The 23,218-nt window shown below is 55.5% G+C and overlaps 2 protein-coding genes across 4 annotated transcripts in view; both read left to right on the top strand.

Annotated features, from left to right (window-relative positions):
• Positions 1-81: 81 nt before the first annotated feature.
• RXRB (retinoid X receptor, beta) lies at positions 82-6,772 on the top strand. 3 transcript variants are annotated; one of them, XM_004673363.2, is made up of 10 exons: positions 82-545; positions 1,237-1,481; positions 1,987-2,143; positions 2,497-2,676; positions 3,771-3,943; positions 4,337-4,466; positions 4,647-4,779; positions 4,883-4,986; positions 5,304-5,409; positions 5,542-6,772. In XM_004673363.2, exons 1-10 carry the CDS (start codon positions 305-307, stop codon positions 5,687-5,689), a joined length of 1,617 nt encoding a protein of 538 aa, XP_004673420.1. In that variant the 5' UTR covers positions 82-304; the 3' UTR covers positions 5,690-6,772. The 3 variants fall into 3 exon arrangements, with proteins under 3 accessions (XP_004673420.1, XP_004673421.1, XP_012577577.1); XM_004673364.2 differs by having other exon boundaries at positions 94-545; positions 4,895-4,986; positions 5,542-6,756; XM_012722123.1 differs by lacking the exon at positions 82-545 and adding an exon at positions 718-833.
• A 1,208-nt stretch (positions 6,773-7,980) lies between these two features.
• COL11A2 (collagen, type XI, alpha 2) overlaps positions 7,981-23,218 on the top strand; it is a 28,926-nt gene continuing 13,688 nt past the window's right edge. Inside the window, exons 1-26 of the mRNA XM_004673362.2 lie at positions 7,981-8,277; positions 10,818-10,967; positions 11,109-11,319; positions 11,732-11,894; positions 13,233-13,424; positions 17,995-18,054; positions 18,166-18,207; positions 18,394-18,456; positions 18,771-18,845; positions 19,283-19,369; positions 19,652-19,708; positions 19,891-19,944; positions 20,022-20,075; positions 20,164-20,217; positions 20,394-20,447; positions 20,631-20,684; positions 20,762-20,806; positions 20,938-20,991; positions 21,398-21,442; positions 21,597-21,650; positions 21,861-21,905; positions 22,040-22,093; positions 22,248-22,292; positions 22,505-22,558; positions 22,661-22,705; positions 22,897-22,950. Coding sequence (XP_004673419.1) covers positions 8,196-8,277; positions 10,818-10,967; positions 11,109-11,319; positions 11,732-11,894; positions 13,233-13,424; positions 17,995-18,054; positions 18,166-18,207; positions 18,394-18,456; positions 18,771-18,845; positions 19,283-19,369; positions 19,652-19,708; positions 19,891-19,944; positions 20,022-20,075; positions 20,164-20,217; positions 20,394-20,447; positions 20,631-20,684; positions 20,762-20,806; positions 20,938-20,991; positions 21,398-21,442; positions 21,597-21,650; positions 21,861-21,905; positions 22,040-22,093; positions 22,248-22,292; positions 22,505-22,558; positions 22,661-22,705; positions 22,897-22,950 — 1,947 coding nt within the window. The 5' untranslated portion in view covers positions 7,981-8,195. The remainder of the gene's footprint in view (positions 8,278-10,817; positions 10,968-11,108; positions 11,320-11,731; positions 11,895-13,232; positions 13,425-17,994; positions 18,055-18,165; positions 18,208-18,393; positions 18,457-18,770; positions 18,846-19,282; positions 19,370-19,651; positions 19,709-19,890; positions 19,945-20,021; positions 20,076-20,163; positions 20,218-20,393; positions 20,448-20,630; positions 20,685-20,761; positions 20,807-20,937; positions 20,992-21,397; positions 21,443-21,596; positions 21,651-21,860; positions 21,906-22,039; positions 22,094-22,247; positions 22,293-22,504; positions 22,559-22,660; positions 22,706-22,896; positions 22,951-23,218) is intronic.

Raw genomic sequence — 23,218 nt, 5'->3', positions numbered from 1 at the left:
GGCGCGCGTGCGCGGATGCGGAGGTTATTTGAGGGGAGGCTGGGCGAGGCCAGCTAACAGGCCCGAGGAGACCGCCTCCTCCGTTTCCAACTAGACGAGGGGGCGGGAACTAGCGCGGAGACTTCCCGTCTATACCAAGATGGCTGCCACTTCGGCGCTGTCATTTTGGTACAGAGCAGAGCGAAGCTCTTAATTCGATCCGGTTCAGGCCAGAGTCTTATTCTCTGGGACTTCCTGGTGCTCAGCTAGTCCCCTATCAATCCTTGGTATACCTCTTAGACATCCCTACACTCAGCCAGGAATCATGTCTTGGGCTTCACGCCCGCCCTTCCTCCCCCAGCGGCATGCCGCGGGGCAGTGTGGGCCGGTGGGGGTGCGAAAAGAAATGCATTGTGGGGTCGCGTCCCGGTGGCGGCGGCGACGGCCCTGGCTGGATCCCGCGGCAGCGGCAGCGGCGGCAGCAGCGGCGGCAGCCGGAGAACAACAAACCCCGGAGCTGGAGCCGGGGGAGGCTGGACGGGACGGGATGGGCGACAGCGGGCGGGGTGAGTGTGCTAGCCGACGGACTGGCGGGCCCGTGACCGCTTTATCAGCAGCCCCTCCCCCCTCTCCCCCTGCGCTCTTTCCCGGCCGCTCCCGCCCCCTTGTTTGTAAACACGCGTCCCCTCCCTCTCGAGGACCTTAGCGCCCCCCCCTCCGACCGGGGCGGGGCCGGGCGGGGCGGGGAGCTTCCGCCCTGATAGCCGTGGCCGCTTGAGGCCCTGCACACCCGAGGCCCCGGGCGTGGGACACGGACACGATCCCTGCAGCTTGAGGACTCTGGATGTTTGAAGGCAGGTCCTGCGTCCTAGGCGCGGTCTCTTCCAACTGTTTCTTTTCCCTGCACGCTCCAGCTACAAGCTGGGAATGGAGGGCCTGTATGGTCCACACCACGTGCTGCCTCACCTACTCGAGCTGCCTCTGGCTTGGGGTCACGAGATACATTGTTTGTTTGTTTTTTCTCACCTGCACAATCCTCCTCGTCTTTCATCCACTACCTCTCACCACAATTAGAAGTTAAACTGTACTGTGATGACTTGGGGATGGATGAGGGCAGTGGAGTGTGTGGGGGGGGAGAAAGTGGGGGGATCAGAGAGAGAATTAAAGTCTCTAGTTGAATGATCAATTGAAGACTCATTTTCTCTTTTTGTCTCTCCTGTTTGTGTCTCTCTGTGCCTCTTTGTACCCCTCCCTCAGATTCCCGAAGCCCAGATAGTTCTTCCCCTAATCCCCTTCCCCAGGGCGCCCCTCCCCCCTCTCCTGGGCCACCCCTACCCTCTTCAGCAGCCCCATCCCTTGGCGGCTCAGGGGCTCCACCCCCACCCCCGATGCCACCCCCCCCACTGGGTTCCCCCTTCCCTGTCATCAGCTCTTCCATGGGGTCCCCTGGTCTGCCCCCTCCAGCTCCCCCTGGATTCTCCGGGCCTGTCAGCAGTCCCCAGGTGAGAGGTTGTGACCAATTTACTGCCTCTCTACTTTCATTCCCTTGTTTCCTTGTGAGCCAAGATCCTTGTGTGAACTTCCCTGAGGCCCACTGATTTTCTAGTCCTCTAATCTTGGCAGGCCTGTGGTCCTGTGAGACCCCTCACCCTTCCTAAGGTGACTAACCTTTCAGTGCATGCTTCCTTGACAATCCTAGGAAACCCTGATATTATTGATGTCCCTTCCATCTGTCAGTGATTTTCTGCCCTTTTGGTCCCATCTACCTTCCTGAGATACATGCCCTTCAGGGCAACTGTGGTGCACAATTTCAGGGGGAACTGTAAGTCTAATATCTTTGGTATTGTGCCCCAGAGGTGGCCCTTTACATAGACTGCAGTGTAAGTAATGCCCTCTGGAATGTGCAATGCAGGACCCTGCCTATGTGGTAGGAATTGATTTCTGTCACCCCTGAGAGGTTCTTCTTCCCAATGAGTCCCCCTGTGACTCCCTATTTCCCCATCCCAGATTAATTCAACAGTGTCGCTCCCTGGGGGTGGGTCTGTCCCCCCTGAAGATGTGAAGCCACCGGTCTTAGGGGTCCGGGGCCTGCACTGTCCACCCCCTCCCGGTGGCCCTGGGGCTGGCAAACGACTTTGTGCAATCTGCGGGGACCGGAGCTCAGGTATGGGACCTAGAGAAGAAGAAAGAGAATCTGCCTTTTGCTGTCAGCTGTGGGGTTCCTAGGACTTGTGGGGTTTCTCTAGGGGAGTGACGTTGGGGAGGCCCAATGAAAACTAAAGAACCTGAAGCTCAGGTGTGGGAAGAGGGTGTCCAGGGGGAAGTGGGGGCTGTTAACAGTACTTTTGAACAGTGAGGAAGGTGGGACTGAATCATCTCTCATGTCCGGTTCTTCCCTCTGTGTTTGACACAGAATAAGCTTAAACTGAGTTGCTGGAGGGAAGTTGGCATGGGACTTAATGGCAAGGAGTCTCCATGCTGTTATTACTGTTTCTTTCTCTCCCCCTGCCACCCCAGGCAAACACTATGGGGTTTACAGCTGTGAGGGCTGCAAAGGCTTCTTTAAGCGCACCATCCGGAAAGATCTGACCTACTCGTGCCGGGACAACAAGGACTGCACTGTGGACAAGCGCCAGCGGAACCGCTGTCAGTACTGCCGCTATCAGAAGTGCCTGGCCACTGGCATGAAGAGGGAGGGTAAGGGACTGTTCCTACCAGGCTTCTCAGTCTAAATCTGTGGGAGAGGTGGGTGTGGAGGGACCCCTGAAGCCCAGACTGTGTACCTCTCAGGACTGGACTGTTCTCTCCTCCAGAGGGCAGTGTTTGAGTTCTCTTCCCTCTTCATTAGCTCTTCTCCTAGGTCCCCTTCTCCTTGGTCTGGTTGGTCCCTTGAATTTTTGTCCTAATGATCCTATCTTTGTGGCCCTCCCTGATCTGTTGCTAGAGTAGGATAACTTTCCCAAGATGGCTTTCTCTACCTCCTTCTCATACCTAATAGTCTCTTTTCCCTTTGGCCCAGTGCACTCTCTCTGGTCTGTATCCTTGTTTTCTGTGGTGTCTCCTGTGGGCTCTGCCTTTACCTTCTTCTGCTGCAGACCTTTCTGATGACATGCCTTCTTTTTTAAGTTTCTATCATATTTTCTCACATCTCATTCTGAAATTCTGAGAGAGAACATTTTCTTGATCAAAACCCTCATTTTAGAGAAGCTGAGCCTGAGACCTGGCTTTCCCAGGGTCATATACCCTGAGAGTGGCATGGGCGGTATCCCATCTCTGGAGGCCCACCCAGGCCAGTGCTCCTTTCACCACCTGTTAGTTTATTCAGAACACAAGAATCATGGTCAGGTGCTCCTGGATACAGATGTATGATTTGCCATGTTTTGTGTGAACTTGGCCAAGCCTTCACTTCTGATGTGAAGGCCCCAATTCTTCATCTGAAAAAGGGGCTATAAGAGTTCACAGTGTTCTTGTAAAAATTGGATGAATGTTAAAATATGCTTTTCACATTTCTAAGCTTGTGGTGGGCCCTCAGTTGAAATGTTAGCTTTTCCCCTAACCCTTTACCCTCCCTTCCCCTTTCCTTTTCTTTCTTGGCTTATTTAATCTGACCTTGTGTAACCCCTGCTTCCAGACTGCACGCTCCCCTTCCCAACCCAGTGTTGTTTCTAGTGACTATAAATACCTCCTAAGGGCCATGAGTCCCTGATAAGGCCCTGAAGACATTTTGGAACCCCCTCAGAGCTGGCTGCTGACTTTTCACTTTTTCTCCCCCTTTTGCCCCTCCCCCCCAGCGGTACAGGAGGAGCGTCAGCGGGGAAAGGACAAGGATGGGGATGGGGAGGGGGCTGGGGGAGCCCCCGAGGAGATGCCTGTGGACAGGATCCTGGAGGCAGAGCTTGCGGTGGAGCAGAAGAGTGACCAGGGCGTTGAGGGTCCTGGGGGAACCGGGGGTAGCGGCAGCAGCGTGAGTGATGGGGTTGATCCACTCTTCTTCCTGATGGGGGTGGGAGTGGGAGTCTAGGTCTGTTCTCCGTCCCCTCTCCTCCCTCCCCTCTCAACCCTCATAACACTGCCTGAGACTGGAAGAGCTGCTAAACAAGGTTTCTCAAACATCTGAGGTGGGTGTGCTGGCTTCCTCTCACCCCACCCCAAAGCAACCCACTGGCAGAATCACAGGCAGCTCTCAGATAATTGTTTTCGTGAATGGTAGAAGAGAAGTGTGATTTATAGAGATTGGTTCAGATGGGAGTTGAAGAGACTGCACCTAATGAGTGATGTCAGAGTCTCTTACAAGGGGTGGGGGGGCTCACATTATACCTCCACATCTTCCATAACTCTTACTCCCCATCCCCTGCAGCCAAATGACCCTGTGACTAACATCTGTCAGGCAGCTGACAAACAGCTGTTCACGCTTGTTGAGTGGGCGAAGAGGATCCCACACTTTTCTTCCTTGCCTTTGGATGACCAGGTCATACTGCTGCGGGCAGGTCAGTGACCTTGAATCCTTTTCACTTCTTTGACTTCCTGACCTCCAGTGACCCCAGTGCATGCTTGCATCCTCAGGGAGTTAAGCTCATTGACCTTGGTACCTCTTCTCCTCTTCCCCAATCTGCTTTGAATCCCATGGCCTGATCTCTGGCTTCTGACCCTTGCTGCACCCCACCCAGGCTGGAACGAGCTCCTCATTGCCTCTTTCTCCCACCGATCCATTGATGTCCGAGATGGCATCCTCCTCGCTACAGGCCTTCATGTGCACCGCAACTCAGCCCATTCTGCAGGCGTGGGAGCCATCTTTGATCGGTCAGTGGCCCTCGGCTAGGCGGGCCTGTAGGTCGATGGGGTGGGGTTATAGGCTGGTCCGTGTCCAAGGCTGGCTGAGCTGTGACCTTTGAGTGACCTGCAGGTCCCTCTCCAGGGTGCTGACAGAGCTAGTGTCCAAAATGCGGGACATGAGGATGGACAAGACAGAGCTTGGCTGCCTGAGGGCAATCATTCTGTTCAACCCAGGTAAGAGGAGGATCACCCCTGTTTCTCGAGACCAAGGCAATCTTGGAGCCTCCTCTTCTCCGGAGACTCCTAAGTTACCCAACTATCCCCCTCAATAAGACCCTCAGCCCAGAAATATCTCACCTGACCAAGAAAAGTCTAAATGTACAGCTAAATCCCCTTTTGGAGCCCATCCTACAAACCCAACACACCCTACTCCCTTGCCAGTTATCCGGGGAGGGGGCTCCCAAAAGGAACATTGTGTAGGCCACATTTCCGTGTTCATCCCATTTCATTTGTCTTCTTTCCTCTTCTTCCTGTCTTCCCTGCTATCCCAGATGCCAAGGGCCTCTCCAACCCCAGTGAAGTGGAGGTACTACGGGAGAAAGTGTATGCGTCACTGGAGACCTATTGCAAACAGAAGTACCCTGAGCAGCAGGGACGGTGAGAGAGTTGTGGGAGTGAGGGATTGTGGGGACTAAGGTCCCTTAGGGGTGTGTGGGGGGAGGTCACAAGGGTGTGTTCAGGGCGCATGTGATTCCAGCTCTCACTCATTTCTTCCCACTCCCCACTCAGGTTTGCCAAGCTGCTGCTACGTCTTCCTGCCCTCAGGTCCATCGGCCTTAAGTGTCTAGAGCATCTGTTTTTCTTCAAGCTCATTGGCGACACCCCCATTGACACCTTCCTCATGGAAATGCTTGAGGCTCCCCATCAGCTGGCCTGAGCCCAGACCCAGATGAGGTGCTCCTCACACTCAGAGGAGTGAATGTTGGACAGGGACTCCCAAGTCTTGGGGCAGGGTGGGGAGGGGCCGTGTTCCTAGAACCTTGGTGAGGTGAGGAGTACAGGGCAGAACTGAGACTTCCAAGGGGTTTGTTGACATCCTAAGTCAGAGGGACCCCAGATTCCTGTGAGGGCTGGATCTCTCCAGTGGCCTTGAGTCTCTGAATTTGTCTGAGTTTCCCATGACTTGGGGTGACTTCTTACCCCCTACCTGGAACACTCTCCTTCTCTCAGCACAAAGCACTGGCCTTGCTCCCAGGATTTTGCTTTCTTCTCATCTTGTCTCACTAAACTTCCCATCTGAAGAGTGGAAATGGGAACTTCTCCAGAGATAGATTTGGGGGGCAGGACCCCCCAAATTGATGAACATGGGAGTAATGCTCTGACAGACCTTCCTTTAACCACGCCCAGCAGATGGGGGTGATTGTGGAAGAGGGAAGGGGGCCCTGTTGTCTCCAGTCCAGAGTCCCCTTTTATCCTTCACCTGCAGTCAGACTGAAAAATACAAAGGTGGTGGTAGTTAAGGGGCGGGTGGAGATCTAAGAACCCATCTGCTATTTTTAATTTCCTCTAAGGATAGAGACTTGCAGTTAGACTCTAAGAAGTACTGTACTTCCCCAGGTTGACTGAGAAATGCCAGGGGTGGAGGTGGTGTGGGGAAAGGCTGGGCCCTGAGATGGTTTGTCCCTGGGGCTCTTCAAGCAGTGGCCTTCCCCTCCCCCATCTCTTTCTATCTAACTAGGAGAAGGGGCCCCAGCTGGCATGGCTGAGCCATTTAGGGGATGGTTTGGCGAGTAGTCCTCAAGCCCTTCCCTTCACGGCTTCCCCCCAGCCCTGGGTATACAGAGTACAGGCTGGGGACACAGGATCCTGGCCTGAGCATTGAGGGGAGATGGCTAGCTCGCAGAGATGGGTGTCGGGGCTGCATGATTTTTTTGCCCTGCAGCTCTTCTCTGCAGTTCCTTTCCCCTCATTTTACTCACACATAAAATCGCTTTCAAATTAAAATCGATGTTTTCTGTACCGAGGTGACTCTTGGCGGGGCTAGAGGAGAGTGGGGGGTAGCAGCGCTGCCTTGACCTGGGGGTAGGGTGTATCCGGTCGGGAGCTTCGGCGGGTTCCCCTGCCGCCGCCGAGGTTCCCTGGGGCCGAGAGGCGGGTGCGGGGTGGGGGACACAAGGCACGCTTTGTCGGGGAGGGGGGAAGAGGGTGTGCCAGGCTGGGGGCGGGGCCGGCGGGAGGAGGAAGGGGGGGCGGCTGGTTCTCAAAGGCGCCTTGTTCGCTTGTGCCCTCCTAGCGCCAGCGGGCGGCGGCGTCTCCGCTCGCTCGCGTCTTCTCTCCGGTCGCGCCGCGGGCTCCGGGCAGACCCGGCGCGGTGCCCGTTCGTGGGGGCGCACTGGGCGCTGAGCGCGGCGGACTCAGGCGTTGCCTGCCGGGAGGCGGCCTCTCGTCCCTGAATGACCCGGTTTCTCCGGGCGCTTCCGACTAGTGCTCACTACTCACTTTTTCCTTGGGTCCCTTTCCACCTGGGCTCCCGCATCCCCTTACCTGGAAGCCCCATTTTCATATCCTTGGGCCAGATGAGCATGTGTTTGTGGGTCAGTCTAGTCTCTGGCCTCTCTCTGTCCCTTCGCCGGTTCCTTCTGACGCCCGGCACCCCCCCCCGCCCCCCCACCGGTCATCGAGTGGCTGGTCTCTAGTCGCTATCTATAGCCTGGTCTATAAATACTCCAGCCCCAGGCCGGGCTCTGTAATTTTACCGGGCGGGGCCAGTGGAAGTAATTATGGAGATCTTGTGTAGGGGAGGGGGGTGGGGTGGGGTGTGTGTGGGGGGGGGGAGGTAGAGACCCTCAGTCCCGCCTCTCTCCACCCACTGACAGTGCCCTTAGTCCCGCCCAGGACTCTGCAAAAAGGGGGTTCTAGCCTCTCAAGAGGGAGTGAACTGGGGTTTGGGGGGGGGGATGTGACATCCGGGACCTAGAAAGGAAAGGGCTGGGGAAGAAGTATTGGGGTTACAGAAAAGAGAATCTTAGGGTACAGGACACTGAATCCCTGCAAAGAGCCGGGGAGAGCAGTCCAAGGGTCGGCGGGGGAAGGCTCCCGCCCCGCCTCCCCAGGTGGAGATCGAGGGTGGGGTTTCCTTTCGGTGGCTGTGGGCGGGCAGCTGGAGGCGGGGGCTGGGCCGGGGGCGGGGGCGAGGTAGGGGCTCTGGGCTGCCGAGGTGGCCCGGGACACACTGGAGCGGCGGCCACCGAGGAGGGAGCAGCCCCGGAGCCTTGACGGCGCCTCGTTCCATGGAGCTGGGTGGCTGAGAGCTGTCACCACCCGACAGCCTTTGATCTCCTGGGGACCCAGGTGTCCGAGGCTCACAGCCTAATTCTCCTGTCAGCCTCGAGCTTCCTTCAGCAGCCTCAGGGTCGCTGGGATCCGGTCCCGGGTAACCAGTTATGGAGCGGTGCAGCCGCTGCCATCGCCTGGTCCTGCTGGTGCCGCTGGTGTTGGGGCTGAGCGCTGCCCCTGGCTGGGCAGGTAAGAGGTGACCCGATGTTTGAGTTGCCAGAGTCATACTGGAGCTCTGAGTGTCCCGTGGTAGGAGACAGCTGATTCTGAGTCCCAAAAGGAGTATGAGGGAGTGTCAAGGCTCCAGGCTGGAGGAAAGGACACCCTCGGTCCTCAGAGCCAGGCTGAGGATCTCTTTTCCTTCTTGAGTGACTAGGAGAAGGCAGGTAAGGCTGAAGGTGGAGATGCTCCTTGGTGCCCTGTGAGAGGACCTGGATGCTGGGGCCTTCTGCCTGAACTTAAGAGGGTCAGGGCGGGTGTGGTCCAGCCACTGCTGGGGTGGGTATGGGGTAGATGCCAGTGTCCAGGGGTAAGGGTATGAGTATGTCTTCTGGGCCTTCTGTATGTATCTCTGGGTTGAGGGGAAGCATCTGTGGGCCAGAGCAGAGCCTAGTAGGAGGTAGGGGAAGGGGGGGGCACCTGAACTATTTGTCCCACTGGCTCCCCAAAAGGATCCCCTTCCCCCTCCCTGTGCCCTCGATGCTGCCACGCGGCTGGCTCTGGGGAGCACTGGGGCTGGCTGCCAACAGGACTGCTGCTGGACAGGCTGGGATCAGGTGTCTCAGGCGGGAGCCAACACTTTGCATTCCTGCCCCACCCCTCCCCCTCTGGCCAGCAGGGCTCCCTTGGGACCCTGGTGTCCACAACCCCAATCCTTTCCTTCTTTTTCCCAGGATCTAGAAATCCTGGCTCCTAGGAGAGAGGATCGATGTCAGAAAGGAGGGGCTGGGAGCACTTAGGTCCCAGGTAGCTGGAGCAATCTCACCCATCCCCCCTTTTCCTGCAAATTCTGGTGGCTGGTTTGCACATAACTTGACTTTTCATTTCTTCTCTGCTTTGGAGAGGAAATGAACAGATAGCATCATAAAGACTTTAGATTAGATTACAGAAGGAAGAACTTCCAAGGTGGGAGGATGTGAGGTTCAGGGACCAGGAAATTGAAGTCTGTAGACTGGGTGTTTTTCTGGGGGAAAAGGGGCCCTCTAGCATGGAGGCAGGGGCATGGCAAGGTGGAGATGACTGCCTCTTATTTGGGGGTGGAGCGGGTGGAGGTGGGACTGCTCAGGGAAATGGGCTAGTGTGAAATTCGCAAGGGCATTTGGTGGCTAGAGGTCTCGTGTTGGGGTGATGGGGTAGAGCAGCGGTGGGAGCCTGTGGGGCGGACTGAGGCCAGAGACAGTGGGGCCCATCGGTGGACTGAGTTGGGGAGCGGGTGGGCAGGCTTGTGGGTAGGTTGCCTGTAGGATGGAACTGGGCTTTGGTGGGGCGCGGGGGCCTCTGAGGTCTCCTTGGCCTGGGGTCTCTGTGAGTCTCTGTGTCTCTGTCTCACTCACCCTTCGCCTTTCAAAGCGGCCCTTGTGTGTTGGTGTTTGCGGAGCTGCCACACGTGGGGGCCAGGCTAGTGAGGGGGGGTTGGGGAGGCAAGGCCGTGGTTTCCAGGCTCCTGGACTCAAAGGGCCTTTTCTCTGCCTGCCCGCCCCACCTCACCCCACCCAGCTCTGCTCTCCTGATCGCCCTGGCCCTTGCCCTACCCCACACTTCTGTGAACGTTTTTGCTGGAACTTTCTTTGGGATTTTTCCAATCTGGAGCTGGTGGTGTGAGAAGTGTGTGTGTTGGGGAAACACAAGGGGTGACTTTTATCTTCCCTGGTGTGTGAGCCTTATGGAGCTGGGTTCTAGATGGATAGGGCTGGTGCTGGGTTGTGGGACAGGGTGCTGGTTCCAGGTGTGGGGAGCTTGCCTGCATTTGGGCGAGGACGCTGATGGGATCCACAGATGTATGGCTGGAGGCCCTGGACCAGCTCCGGTTCTGCGTGGCAGCTTCAGTCTCCCCACCCCCCAGCCTGTCTCCTAAGCTTGGGGCACAGACTCCTGGGGTGACTTTGCCTTGTATCTACTTCCTCATCTGGCGCCCACCTCCCCACATTCAAGAAGCAGGGCAGTTTGAAGCCACTTCCCCGTAGAACTGCCCCTGTGCTCCCTCCCTGGTGATGCCCCCCTGTACCTCCTGTGCCCAGGATGATGGATTGCCCAGATGTTGTTTGTGCTGGAGACACGGGACATAGGCCAGAGACTGAGAAACTAAGAGATAGGGAAAAGAAGTGAGAATGCAGGAGGGAGACTGGGAAAGAAAAAGAGTGTGAGGAAGGTGGGGGAGGACAGCGAGATGGGGAGACAGGAAAACCAATACAGAGACAAAGAGAGTAAGACACAGAGAGGAGAGACCTGTGGAAAGGTGACAGCGATGACAAGGAGTGAGCAGAGAAGGGCTGAAGGGAGAGGCTGGCGGGGGAGGGGCAGGGGAGAGCATGGGACTGACTGGGGCCCATGATGCCTTTTCCCAGGTGACTCTGGTTTCCTTTCCTTCTGTTCAGGGGCCATTCCTGAGCAAGTAAAGAAGAGTTCATCTTTGCCTTCCAGAAAGGTTGAGCCCCGGGAAGCTGAGTTCTAGACCCCAAGTGTGCCCTTTCTAGGCATATCCTGACTCTGACCCTCCTGGACTCTCCCAGGTGCAGCCTCTGTGGATGTGCTTCGGGCCCTGAGGTTCCCCACCCTCCCTGATGGTGTCCGGAGGGCAAGGGGCATCTGTCCAGCTGATGTGGCCTACCGAGTATCCCGACCTGCCCAGCTCAGTGCACCCACACGCCAGCTCTTCCCAGGTATGGTTGATGTGAGGGGGAGAAGGGGAGCTTCTGGGACCAGAAGGAGGTCACGGGGGAGGGTCTGGGACCAGACTCTAGAAGGGAAGGGGTTTATGGCCCTCTACCGATTTTCCACTTGTGTGTCTCTCTTGGTACTAGGAGGCTTCCCCAAAGATTTCTCTCTGCTGGCTGCTGTCCGGACCCGCCCTGGGCTGCAGGCTCCCCTCCTGACTCTCTACAGTGCCCAGGGTGTCCGCCAGCTGGGCCTGGAGCTTGGCCGGCCTGTGCGCTTCCTGTATGAGGACCAGACTGGGCGGCCTCGACCCCCGGCTCAGCCCGTCTTCCGAGGCCTCAGCCTCGCAGATGGCAAGTAAGTCAGTTTGGGGCTCTGGTCAGCTTGGCCTACCTTTCAGGGGCTGTCTTCTGGCTGCCATCCTCAGAATCACTGCTCCCTCAACTAGGAAAGCCTGCCAACCCTTTTGGTCACACTTGACCCACTGCCCACTTGACAACACTTTGTTCACTTCCAGCCCAGAGCCTGGACTTTAGATTTTATATCCTTGCAGGGAGGATCCTCTGAACCGTGGTCAAGTTACTTGATTTTTTTTGAGCCTCAGTTTCTATATCTGGAAAATAGGGACAATAGAAGCTTAAAAATCAAATGGGAAGAGCATTTATAAGCACTAAAGAAGTGTCTTGTGATTACTGCTCTGTTATTACTGCACCCCAGCCCTTTGAATCCCCCCTTTCTGTTAGTCACTTGAACCTCTCCCCCATGACAGGTGGCACCGGGTGGCTGTGGCTGTGAAGGGCCAGTCTGTCACCCTCATAGTTGACTGTAAGAAGAGAGTTACCCGTCCCCTTCCCCGAAGTGTTCGTCCGGTGTTGGACACCCATGGTGTGATAATCTTTGGCGCCCGTATCCTGGATGAAGAAGTCTTTGAGGTAACCAGAGAAATCTGAGAGAGGAGGGATTTCCGGTGCTGTAACGGGTGCCTGCTCGACTTCTGCCTCCAGTACTCTATCTTCCCATGCCTTAGCCCTTCGTTTTCCCTATCATGTGCTTTATTTTGTTTCCATTTCTTATCTTCAAGGTGAATTTTCTCTCTAGGAAAACCAGGGGTCCACATATGGCAGGACCATGCACAGTCTCTTAGTCTGTTACTCAGTCATTGGTTTGCCCATCCAGCCATCTTTCAACTGATCTATCTGTCCACCAACCCATTTACCCATCCGTCCATTTATACATTCACCCAGCATTCAGGCTGTGTCCACACACCTGCCCGCCCGTTCCCTGCTCTGCCACTCCCTTCTTTAAGCTGCCCTCTGTCCTTCCCTCCACCTATCCACTCAACCATTCACCCACCTACCCCTTCTACCCATGCACGTAAATGTTCATGTATCCATCTATCCATTCACCTTCCCATCTTCTCATCCACCCACTCCCCACCCAACCATTCATTCACCCATAGTCACTTCCATCCACCTACTTACCAGTGTGTCTCCACTTACCTGCTCCTTCCATTAATCTGCCTACCAACCAGCCATGCATACATTCATTCAGAATCCACTCAGTCTTGTTTCCCCACTTACCCATCCACCCATCTGTTCAACCCACTCAGGCTATTAGCATTTCTGGAATACCTGCTATCCCATTGCTACTGGGAACACAGAATAACACAAGATCTCAATTATCCCAGGGACTTCTCAGTTTGACTCTGGAGATGAGCTACTATCCTAAATCATACAACAAGACAAGGTGTGCTAAGCATCATGTGTGGACACAAATAAATGGAATTTGGAAGTGACTCCCTATGTCCCCATTTCTAGAGATCCTGAGAATTCTTATCACCAGCACTGGAAGGTCAAGGCATCTAAGCCCAGGCCACTGTCTTCAGAAACTCCTGTGGAAAGGCTCATGCATGACCCACTAGGGCAGGAAAGGCCAAGTCTAGTGAATTTAGAGTTGGACGGTTTGAGTTCTACCATGGTAGGGGACCTTGGGCTAGTAATTGCCGCCTTCAGCTTTTCTGGCTGTAATGTGTCTGAAAAGTGGGCACAGAGATCCTTGTCGTACCGACTTTTCCAGCTGTTGTGAAGGACCAATGGGAGGACGTGTGAGAAGACCCTTTGAGAGGGCAGGGCATACAGGGAGGCTGACACTGACCTTCTCCCCTTAGACAGTTTTACTTAGGGCTGGTCTCACCTTTGTCCAGCCTATACCCTTGGTCTCTGGAGCCTTCTGCCTCCCTCCATCATTGTTTCCTTTTCATGTCTCTGCAGGGTGATGTCCAGGAGCTCGTCATTGTTCCAGGGGTGCAAACTGCATATGAATCCTGTGATCAGAAGGAGCTGGAGTGTGAGGGGAGTCAGAGGGAGAAACCTCCGAACCAACAATCTCGCAGAGCCCAGAGATCTCCGAAGCAGCAACCATCCAGACTTCATAGGCCACAGAACCAGGAACCCCAGCAACAGGTGAGGGAGCCGGGAGAACCCCCAACTGCAGCGCAGCCCAGGGAGGGAGGATACTTATCCATCTCCCCAGTATTCCAGAGCTCTCCAGCCTAGTTTAGACTCTTGTTCTCCTTTCCCTCCCTCCCTTTCCCAAACATACCTCCCAGCTCCCATCACCCCTCTCATAGCCCTCATTCATCAGCCTTTTTATTTTCATTGAAAAATAAAAAGAGACATATGAAGAATTCCTGGCTGGGAGCTGTATCCCCTGCGAGTCTTCCTGGAACTGTGTCCTGGGGTCTCCCATCCTTTCCTTGAATTAAGAGATTGGGGGAGTGGGGATACAGACTTGGGGGCTGGGAGAGCAGAGTAGGGAGAAAGAAGTTGAAATGGTTAAGACCCAGGGAGAAATGAGGAAGGAGAAAGTGACAGAGGAAATCCCAAAGGAGAAGTGGGCTGGGCTGTCTCTGGGCCCCTGTACTTGGAGGTGCAGGATAAGGGTCTGTGGATGGAGGCGGGGAGGGAGGAAAGGAGACTCTGAATAGGGTGAGGTCCAGACTTTTAGGGTGACAGACATGATCAGGTGTCAATGGTCTGAAGAGGGGAGGGCCAATCTCTTAATTGTGTCTGCTTTTGTCCCACATGTGGGGGCCCATCCTTCCTGTTCCACCCTCCCCATCTCTCTCCTGGCCCCCAACCTTTCCTCTGGTCCCCACCTTAACTCCCATACTACCTCCTCATCTCCCTTTCCTCCCCTCCCCGCTAATTTCCTTCCTCCCTGTTCCCATTGCCCTCCCCTGACCCCAGCCCACTGAGTCAGTCTACTATGACTACGAACCCCCCTATTACGATGAGATGACTGCGGGAACGACCCCTGATTATCAGGTAAACTTGAGGGACCCCTTCACTTCTCCCATTCCTTCCCCCACACTTTATAGACATCTGTGACACCTTCCTCTCCTGCCATCGGTTGGGGAGAGACACTGCACATTTAGGTTGTGGGCGTTTCCTCACTGTCCCTTCTCATGTCTCTCTGTGCAGCGCCCTCTAAGCCCCAAACACAGGGCTCCCCCTCTCCCCAGGGGGCGTCGGACCCCTCCCCGAAAGCCTACCCCACCTGCCAAGAGGTCAGCGGCCAGGCAGGCGTCCCCCTCACCAGGCCGGAGGCCCTCTCGAATTGGAGGTTCCCGCCCGGCTCGGGGCCAGCCTCCCCCCTCCCGAAGCCCAGCTCGGAGGGCAGCTCCCTCCACTGCCCGGCCCCCCCCCAGGACCAGAGGCAGCGGTTACCGGCAGGTAGAGCCGGGGTATCCAGATCTCTGCCCCCAAATCTCTATCACCTCGGAGATTCACTGTCCCCCCTCGAAGGGACTGCAAGATCTGAGATTTCCCCCACCCCCCAGCACACACACTGTTCTCTGTTCGGGGAATGAGGTGCTGCTTTGCCTCCCTTCACGCTAACCTCTCTCCTTCCTTCCTGCCCCCTTGCTATTCTTCTCCCCCTTCCACTTGGGGCTAGGACCCCACCCCAGGTGAAGAGGAAGGAATCCTGGAGTCAAGTCCTTTGCCACCCCCTGAGGAGGTAACTCCATCCCCCACCCTCACCTTGGTGGGAGCCAGCCATGGACATCTGTCACGCCCTCCCCTGCCCCTTGTCATCTTGATGAGTTAGCCTCCTCTGGCCGGAGGGCTCTTGTCATCTCCATCTGTGGCCTCTGTCTTCTGGTCACTCCAGACCCCCTGGTCTGCTTGTTTGTCAGTACCGTCATTTTTCTTCAGTGTTGTGTCTGCTCGCCTTAGCCTCTGACTGTGGACTACACTCCCCTCCGGGCTGGTGTCAAGCGATCTTACTGTTCTATTTCTGTTCCCCGGGGTCATTTTCTATCCAATGCTCAGTTTTCTCTACCCTCCCAATCTTTCCGTCCATTTTTTTGGTCATACCCGGACCCCCTTGCTTTTCATGAGACAAAGGGGTGCAGGACCATCTGCTCCGTGTTCAGCCCTCCGGCCACCCTTTTGTTGTCCAGCATTTCTTGCCACTGACCCCACTTTCTGGAAATCCCTCCTCATTTGAAGCCTTCAGTGGTCATCCCCCATTTCAGGCTGCTCCTTGTGCTTCTCGGGAGAAAAACTCCAGTCCCAATTACCCTCAGAATCCCTTGGGCTAGAAATGGTCACACCCTGGGTCCCAGGGAAAACCTCTTGGCCCTAATGCCCCTGTCTACCCCTCTCCCTCCCCGTCCTTGGGAAGGAGCAGACAGATCTCCAGGTCCCCTCCACAGCCGACAGGTTCCTGACAGAGGAATATGGGGAGGGTGGCACAGACCCCCCAACAGGGCCCTACGATTACACCTATGGCTATGGGGATTACCGCGAGGAGACGGAGCTTGGCCCTGCCCTCTCTGCGGAGACAGCTCACTCAGGAGCCGTAAGTGAAAGAAGCTTCTCTGCCATCCTTGGCTCGCAGAGAGAGCTAGAAGGGTCGCTTCCTGTTGTTTCCAAGTATTGCCTGTTGGCTGTGAGCTACTTCCCACTGGCGGTTTGTTATTTCTGTTCACATGAGGCGTATGTGCTTGAAAAGATTACTTCCTGCCTTCAGTTGCCAAATGTCTTATGCTGTGACTCCTTCTGGGTCCTTCTGCCCAGGGCATTTTTTTGTTTTTTTAACTCTATGGTCACTTCCTGTCTTCTTGTCCATTTCCTGTCTCAATCAAGCTGGATATAATAAAGCCTTTAGTCAATAAACCCCTCGTGTCCACTTTGAGTCTGTCACCATCATTTCTTGGTCAAAACAATTTCTTATCCGTGTTGCGCTAAATGATCCGGCTTCCTATGTCACACGTCACATTTTCTGACCACCTGTCTTTACTAGCTGTGGTGTCCATCTCAGTGACTGTGTCAGACTGAGAGGGACTTGTTGTTTGTGTCTTGCCTGTAGTTTATCTTGCTGTCTTGTGACAATTTCCTTTGATCTTGCCCTCCCACCCCCTCTAATATTGGACAATTTCCTTTGATAATCAGCCACTTCCTGTGTGTCTCAGGTCGTTCAAATCATAAAATGTCCATTGTGGACCTGGGTCATTGTCATGGCCATTTCCTGTGTGCACTAGCCTTGGTGTTTGTGTTCTCTGGAAGAGTTGCATTTCACTGTCATACCCCTTGTCCATGAGTCGCTTTCTGTCTGTCTGTGAATTTTTTCTCTCTCGGCCTTAGTAGCCATGCTGCTGATAAAGGGCCACTTCCTGGATCCTCTTTTCTTGGCTGCTTCCATCTGTTCTGCCACTTCCTGTTTGTCCAATTCAACCTCTAGCCATCGTGTTTGATTTTTCTTGGCCTTGGCATCATTCTTGTTTCTAAGTCTTGTCTCTGTTCTGTCTTTGTGTGGCCCAGGTGCTCAGTGTCTTCCCTCATCAGCTGAGGTGTTGCCTACCTACTCTGTTGCATCTTTTGCCTGCTTTGCAGTTAGAGCTGCCTCCTTAACCTGCTGCTCATCCTGCATCTCCCCTCGCTGATATTGCTACCGTTGACAGTCTGCTGCTTTTCCTTTATGCCGCTTTCTAGAAATCCCTTGCTGATCTGGGTTATGCGGGTGTTTGGAAATTGATCATTACTTTTTGATCAGGATACCAGTACGGGGCGGTGGGAGGGTGGTCTTGAGGATCTGCGTTGGAAGAGTAGGGGGTGGTCCTATTGTTCTCCATTCTCCTTGTCCTGACCTTGATTCTGGCTTTAGAGTTGGGGGTGGGCATTTGACTGGAAGTATGGAAGAGAGGGAGCTGGTGGGCTTGGAGTGCCCCTGAGGGCCAAAGCAAGATTGGAGCAGCTATGCTGGAAGAGAAACAGAGGAGATGTTAGGGACATCTGTTCTGGGGCTTGAATAACAGCCCAAGAGCTGTGTTTTTCCAAAAACTAGTTACAAAGTCTGAGTTTGGAAAATCAGTGGAGACTGACCTCCAAATCTGCTTAGGGTATGGATGTTTAACCTCTGGAGAGCCTCTTAACTTGTAAACCTCTTGAAATTCTAAGCAAAGTCCTGTGTAGATGGGCATACACTTTTTCTTTTCTGAAGAAAGATTGCATAGATTGCATTAGATTCTCATATGGATCTATGCCTTTCCTCCAAACACAAATAAAAATCTATCCACTATCGTAGAAGAGATTCTTAATTGATGAGTTGGGGTAAGGATGAGGAAATTAATGACTTTAAAATTCTAAGTATTTTGGGGGTCAGAGGGATGGGTGGGGTTATTCTAGAAGAGGATTTGGGAAGCTGGGGTGGGGGTGGGGTGTTGGAATCCCAAAGAGGCTATGGAAAACTTTCTAAAAGAGGTTCTTGGGTAGATGAGGTTCTTGGGTAGATGAGTTTTGTTTGCTGAGATAGGGCTTTGAGTTGGGGAGGGGGGACCCTGAGGTTTCGTGACTGACTGAGAGATCTATTGTGGAGGAAGTCTTAGGGGGAGGGCTGGGGATTTGGAAGTAGGATCTGGGACATCTCCAGAGGACTTGGGAATGAAGGTGGGGTTGGGATGGGGGCAGTCCTGCTGTCCTGGCTGCTCACGGGTCCCGCTGGGGGCTACATGTGTGTCTCCCTCAGGCTGCCCGTGGATCCCGGGGGCTGAAGGGAGAGAAGGGAGAGCCTGCAGTGCTGGAACCTGTAAGTCATGCTGGTCAATGAGCTGAGAGTGGGGGGAAGAAGGGGAGAAAGGTGTGTGTGTGTGAGGGTACTTGCCCTACAGCCTCTGACTTCAAACCTTTCACTCCGCAGGGTATGCTAGTGGAGGGGCCCCCTGGCCCAGAAGGCCCCGCGGTGAGTCTGATGTGATATATTAACCTCCATTCTTTCCTCCAGAGGCCTCTCCTACACACTCTCCCCTGTGCCTTCCCACATGCCCAGCCCTTCTCAGAGCTCCAGACTCCCCCAGACACCACCCCTCTGCCACATGCCCTTTTCTGCTGGAGCCTGCACCTGACTCCCACCTCTTTTGTCCCTCAGGGATTGACTGGTCCTCCTGGCATCCAGGGCAATCCAGGCCCGGTTGGAGACCCTGGAGAGAGGGTAAGGGAGTATCCGTGTGTTTGGGGGGCGACGGAAGAGCCACTAGTACCCAGTAAGGGACCCATGCTCAGTGATGCCTCATTGGCTAGTGATATGAATGAGGGGCAGGTGTGTTTCCTCGCAACCAGAATGGAGAGAAGAGGGGCTGGTGGTGGTAGTGGGGGAGTAGTTTGGGGCCTCACCCTCATTTTTCTCCATGGGGGAAGGGGGGTCCAGAACGATCTAGGGAAATCTACATCTATTCATTCGAGGAGAGTTTCAGAACAATGTCAGTATCCCGACATCTATCACCTCTCCTTCTCTCTTTACTCCAGGGCCCTCCCGGCCGAGCAGGGCTCCCTGGATCGGATGGGGCCCCTGGCCCTCCTGGCACATCCCTTATGCTCCCAGTAAGTTGTCTTTGGAATGAACTGATGGGGAGGACAGGGGGGTTGTGCTGTGTCACCAAGAACTGGAAGCCAGGATGCTAAGGAGTTGTCTCCAAGAGATTGCTCTCTTTAGATGGTAGAGACTAGGCCTCATGAAGTGACCTAGAACCAAACCTAGATCTTCTGGAGCCAAACTTGGATCATCTAGAACCAGATGGAAAATCCTTTATTTCAGGGGGTCTAGAACCAAGGGAGAGGCTTTCAGGAGAAGGAGGCTAGAAAGTGGGGGAGGAGGGCAGGATTTGAACTTCTGAAAACCTCAGCTGGAAGGCCCTGGAAGAGGGCATGGTGTGACCTAGAACCTGGGAGACGGGGCAGAAATCTTGGATGACACCTCTGGCTAGAGGGTCACTTGGATTTCCTGGAAGAGTGTGTGAGCCTGTTCTCCTGCCCCTCAGTTCCGGTTTGGTAGCAGTGCGGGTGAGAAGGGCCCTGTCGTGGCGGCCCAGGAGGCCCAAGCCCAGGCCATTCTGCAGCAGGCACGGGTGAGTGGGGCAGGGGAGAGCTCGGTGGAGAGGGGTGTGGTGGGACAGGGCGGACTCTAGGAGGGCTGGGAAGGCTGTTTAGAGTGAACGCAGGGCAGTGGAAGGTCTGGCTTGGTTTGGGACTGAGAGGAAGCTTGGAGAGAACAGAGGGCAGTGGAACCAGCATTGAGAGCAGAGGTGAATTTGGAGGGGTGTGTATGCGCGTGTGCGTGTGCGTGTGTGTGGTGGGGAGGGAGTGCTCCACTGCCTTTTCCTCAGCTCTTGTCTCCTCTGCATCCCTAGCTGGCGCTCCGTGGTCCCCCTGGTCCCATGGGATACACAGGTCGCCCTGGACCCTTGGTGAGTGAGTGGGGTGCTGGTTATATATAAATATAGGAGGACCCTATATTTATATGTGGGAATATAGATAGTTCCGGAAAGAGATTAAGTTGTTGAATGTTATTTTGATTCTTTTGGGGAGGGTTTTGAGGTTACTAGTGGGTACATCCTTCAACGTTAATATCCTCTCTTCTCTCTCACAGGGACAGCCTGGGAGCCCTGGCCTCAAAGGAGAATCTGGAGACCTAGGACCTCAGGTGACACCCCATTCTAGTTGATCCACAAAACAGTGTCTTCCCTTGGCTTCCCATTAACCCTGACTCTTCCTCACCAGGGCCCCAGAGGACCTCAGGGACTCACAGGCCCCCCTGGCAAGGCTGGGCGAAGGGTGAGCTGGGAGTGGAAGGGAGTGGGTGGGAGTCAGGTGTGGAGCGGGGCGGGTCTTCCGCTTGTTCTGACAGTCCCTGTCCCCCCAGGGCCGAGCAGGTGCTGACGGAGCCCGAGGAATGCCTGGGGAACCTGGGGTGAAGGTAACAGGCTTGCCTGCTGCTTTGCTGCCCCATCCCACCTGAGCTCATTTGATTTCTGGGGACGACCGCTCCCCAGGTTCCCCCACAAAGCATCTCCGCCCCATTCAGAACGCAGTGGGGAGGACTGTGGTGGGAAAGGGGCTGGGATCTCACCTGGGCTTCCCCCTCCCCCTTAGGGTGACCGTGGTTTCGATGGACTCCCTGGTCTACCTGGGGAGAAAGGACACAGGGTGAGTGTTGGGGGGTAGGGTATGGTGATGAGAAGGGGGGAGGGAAGGATATCAAGGCAAGGGAAGATGGCTGAGGGTCGAAGCAGAGCCCAAGAAATGGAGTTGTTGGGTAATGGGAAGGGCCAGGGTCGGCGTCTGCCTGTGTTGGGGCTGAGTCCTTCCTTCCTGTTTGCCCTTTTCCAGGGTGATGCTGGTGCCCAGGGCCTGTCTGGCTCTCCTGGTGAGGACGGAGAGCGGGTGAGTGTGATTAGGGCAGAGGTGGGGTGTGGGAGAGGTCTGGAGGATGGCTTCTTTACCATGTCCTCCTCCTTTAGGGAGACGATGGGGAGATTGGGCCTCGGGGACTGCCTGGAGAGTCGGTGAGTTTTCTGGGGTTCAGACTTGGGGGGGACTTTGAGGATGCCAGACGAGGGATATGGGCACAAAAGGGGAACATTTCTCTTACCCACACATGCCATTCTCTGCCCTCCACACCCCTCCCTGAATGTAGGGACCACGAGGTCTGCTTGGCCCCAAAGGCCCACCTGGCATTCCTGGACCTCCGGTATGTGACTGCCTCTGATCTTACCCCTGACCTCTGGAACACCCCACCCTTCCGAACTCCCTCCCTTCCAGCTCCTCCTCGCTGGCTGCCCCACCCCCAGCCCTGCTTCAGTTTTCACCCCCTTGTGAAGGGCAGCAAAGCACCAAAGGTGAAGGGTGCAGGGCTCGAAAGGCCCTGACCAGAACCACAAAAGAAGAAAGGAAAAATCCTCCAGGAAAATAAAACAACCCACAAACCCTCAGACCTACGCCCTGTGGCCCTGGGCCTGCTATGTTTGGTTATGTTAGGGATGAATTGGAGGTCCAGCTCTGTCTCCCTCTGGAGTGGCTGGGCCTCCCAGAAACCACAGGTCCCCCGCAGGGTCAGCCCTGCCCTTTGGCCTGCTCACGTCCCTCTCATGTTTCAGGGTGTTCGAGGCATGGATGGGCCCAATGGCCCCAAAGGGAGCCTGGTGAGTGGGTGAGGGATGTAGGTGGGTGGAGAGGGGAGGTGGTAGGGAACCTGCTTCTGGTTCTTGTCCTCTTGGCTGCCCACTGAGACTTGCTCCCTGCTTTCTTTATTCTATCACCATCTCCTTTTGACCCTGCCTGGTGGCCTGTTTCCAGGGGCCCCAGGGAGAGCCAGGACCTCCTGGACAACAAGGCACTCCTGGCACTCAGGTGAGTGGTGCTGTCTGCCCCTTCCCCAACCTCATAATTTCTCCTGGGCTTTCACAGTGGGTCAGATCTCAGATGGGGGTAGAAAATTAAGGGTCTCACATACTCTGAGTTGAGGGTGTGGGCTGGAAGACAGGGGGCAAGGCACGAGGCTGTGAGGGTCAGGAACACCAGGTCGTGAGGCCCCTGTGACTTCTCTCTCCTTTTATGTAGGGTCTCCCTGGGCCCCAGGGTGCTATTGGGCCCCATGGAGAGAAGGTAAGTGACTAGGTAATCTGGGGTCAGGGGATGTCTGAGGAGGGGTGTGGGTAGGGCCCTTAATGCCTGGCTGGGACTTTAGCTATGTTCAGAGATGACCCCTTTATGACCTTGAACCTTCTGTCTTCCTTTAGGGACCTCGAGGAAAACCAGGGCTCCCTGGCATGCCTGGCTCCGATGGACCTCCGGTGAGTGGGTCCCCACTTCTTACCCCTGCCCTGGGTGGTCACTGGTGGGGCCTGCCCATGGTCAATCAGCATGGTTAGGTCACAGGGGGATTTTGGTTGGGGTGCAAGAAAGACAATGGGGCTTGTGGTCACATTCTCCTCCATCTATCCTAAGGGTCACCCCGGGAAGGAAGGCCCCCCTGGAACCAAAGGAAACCAAGTAAGCCGCCATGCCTCCTTTCATCCCCTAATGGAGTCTCTGCAAACCTGGGACCCCACGCCCCTTGGGTTTTTGTCTCATCTCTGTGGCTCTGACATGTGGCCCCAGGCCCCGTGATCTCCTCCAGGCTCCTGTGGTGCCATTTCTCCTGCCTCTTGCGGCCCCCTGAGTGGCACCGAGACCCCTTCATGGATGCCTCTTTCTTCTTCCAGGGTCCTTCTGGGCCTCAGGGTCCTCTAGGATACCCGGGACCTCGAGGTGTCAAGGTAACTGGCCACCAGGCTGGGAGATGAGGGGCTGCGGTCAGGGCGCTGAGCCCTTCCAACCCAGACTTGTTCCCTGACCTGTCTATGCCCTCCTCGTTCTAGGGTGTGGATGGCATTCGGGGTCTGAAAGGTCACAAGGGTGAAAAGGTGAGCGGTGTGCTTCCACATCCCAGCTGCCCAGCCCACGCCTGCCCTTCGGCCTTCGCTTTTCCTTACTTCCTCCCCACGATCCTGCCCCAGCTGCTGTCCACCCCTCTACCCACCTCCTCTCATCTCCTCCACTTACCCTCCCTGGCGCTCTGCCATCTGTGGTGTCTTCTCACCCCCATCTTTCTCAGGGCGAGGATGGCTTTCCTGGGTTCAAAGGTGACATGGGTGTGAAAGGCGACAGGGTGAGTAGAAACCCCCACTCTGGCCTCCAACTCTGGATCCCAGTGATCCTCCACTCTGGAGCCCCAGTTGCCAGCCCCCTTCCCTGACACCCCAGCTCCCTATCTCCCCGTCTCTAGCTCTCTGCCCCCTTTAGAGACTGACTCCTGAGCATGGCGGCCCCAGGACCTGTACCCCACCAGTCCTGTGCTCACAGCACTCTCCCTGCAGTAGCTCTGCCCGCCATCCCCCCCCCCCCCCCCCCACCTGTACCCCACCAGTCCTGTGCTC

The sequence above is a fragment of the Condylura cristata genome, unplaced genomic scaffold (genome assembly GCF_000260355.1).
Source record: "Condylura cristata isolate star-nosed mole 26May11 unplaced genomic scaffold, ConCri1.0 scaffold00001, whole genome shotgun sequence".
In the NCBI taxonomy this organism is placed as follows: domain Eukaryota; kingdom Metazoa; phylum Chordata; class Mammalia; order Eulipotyphla; family Talpidae; genus Condylura; species Condylura cristata.
Note: the sequence above shows the minus strand (reverse complement) of the source record. Positions and strands in the feature narration are given on the sequence as shown.

Excerpts from the sequence above, each read along its gene's own strand:
- RXRB (XM_004673363.2), top strand. The coding sequence starts at position 305 with ATGTCTTGGGCTTCACGCCCGCCCTTCCTCCCCCAGCGGCATGCCGCG. Across the intron at positions 546-1,236 it reads GATGGGCGACAGCGGGCGGG|ATTCCCGAAGCCCAGATAGT; the intron begins GTGAGTGTGCTA and ends CCCCTCCCTCAG. Across the intron at positions 4,467-4,646 it reads GGTCATACTGCTGCGGGCAG|GCTGGAACGAGCTCCTCATT; the intron begins GTCAGTGACCTT and ends CACCCCACCCAG.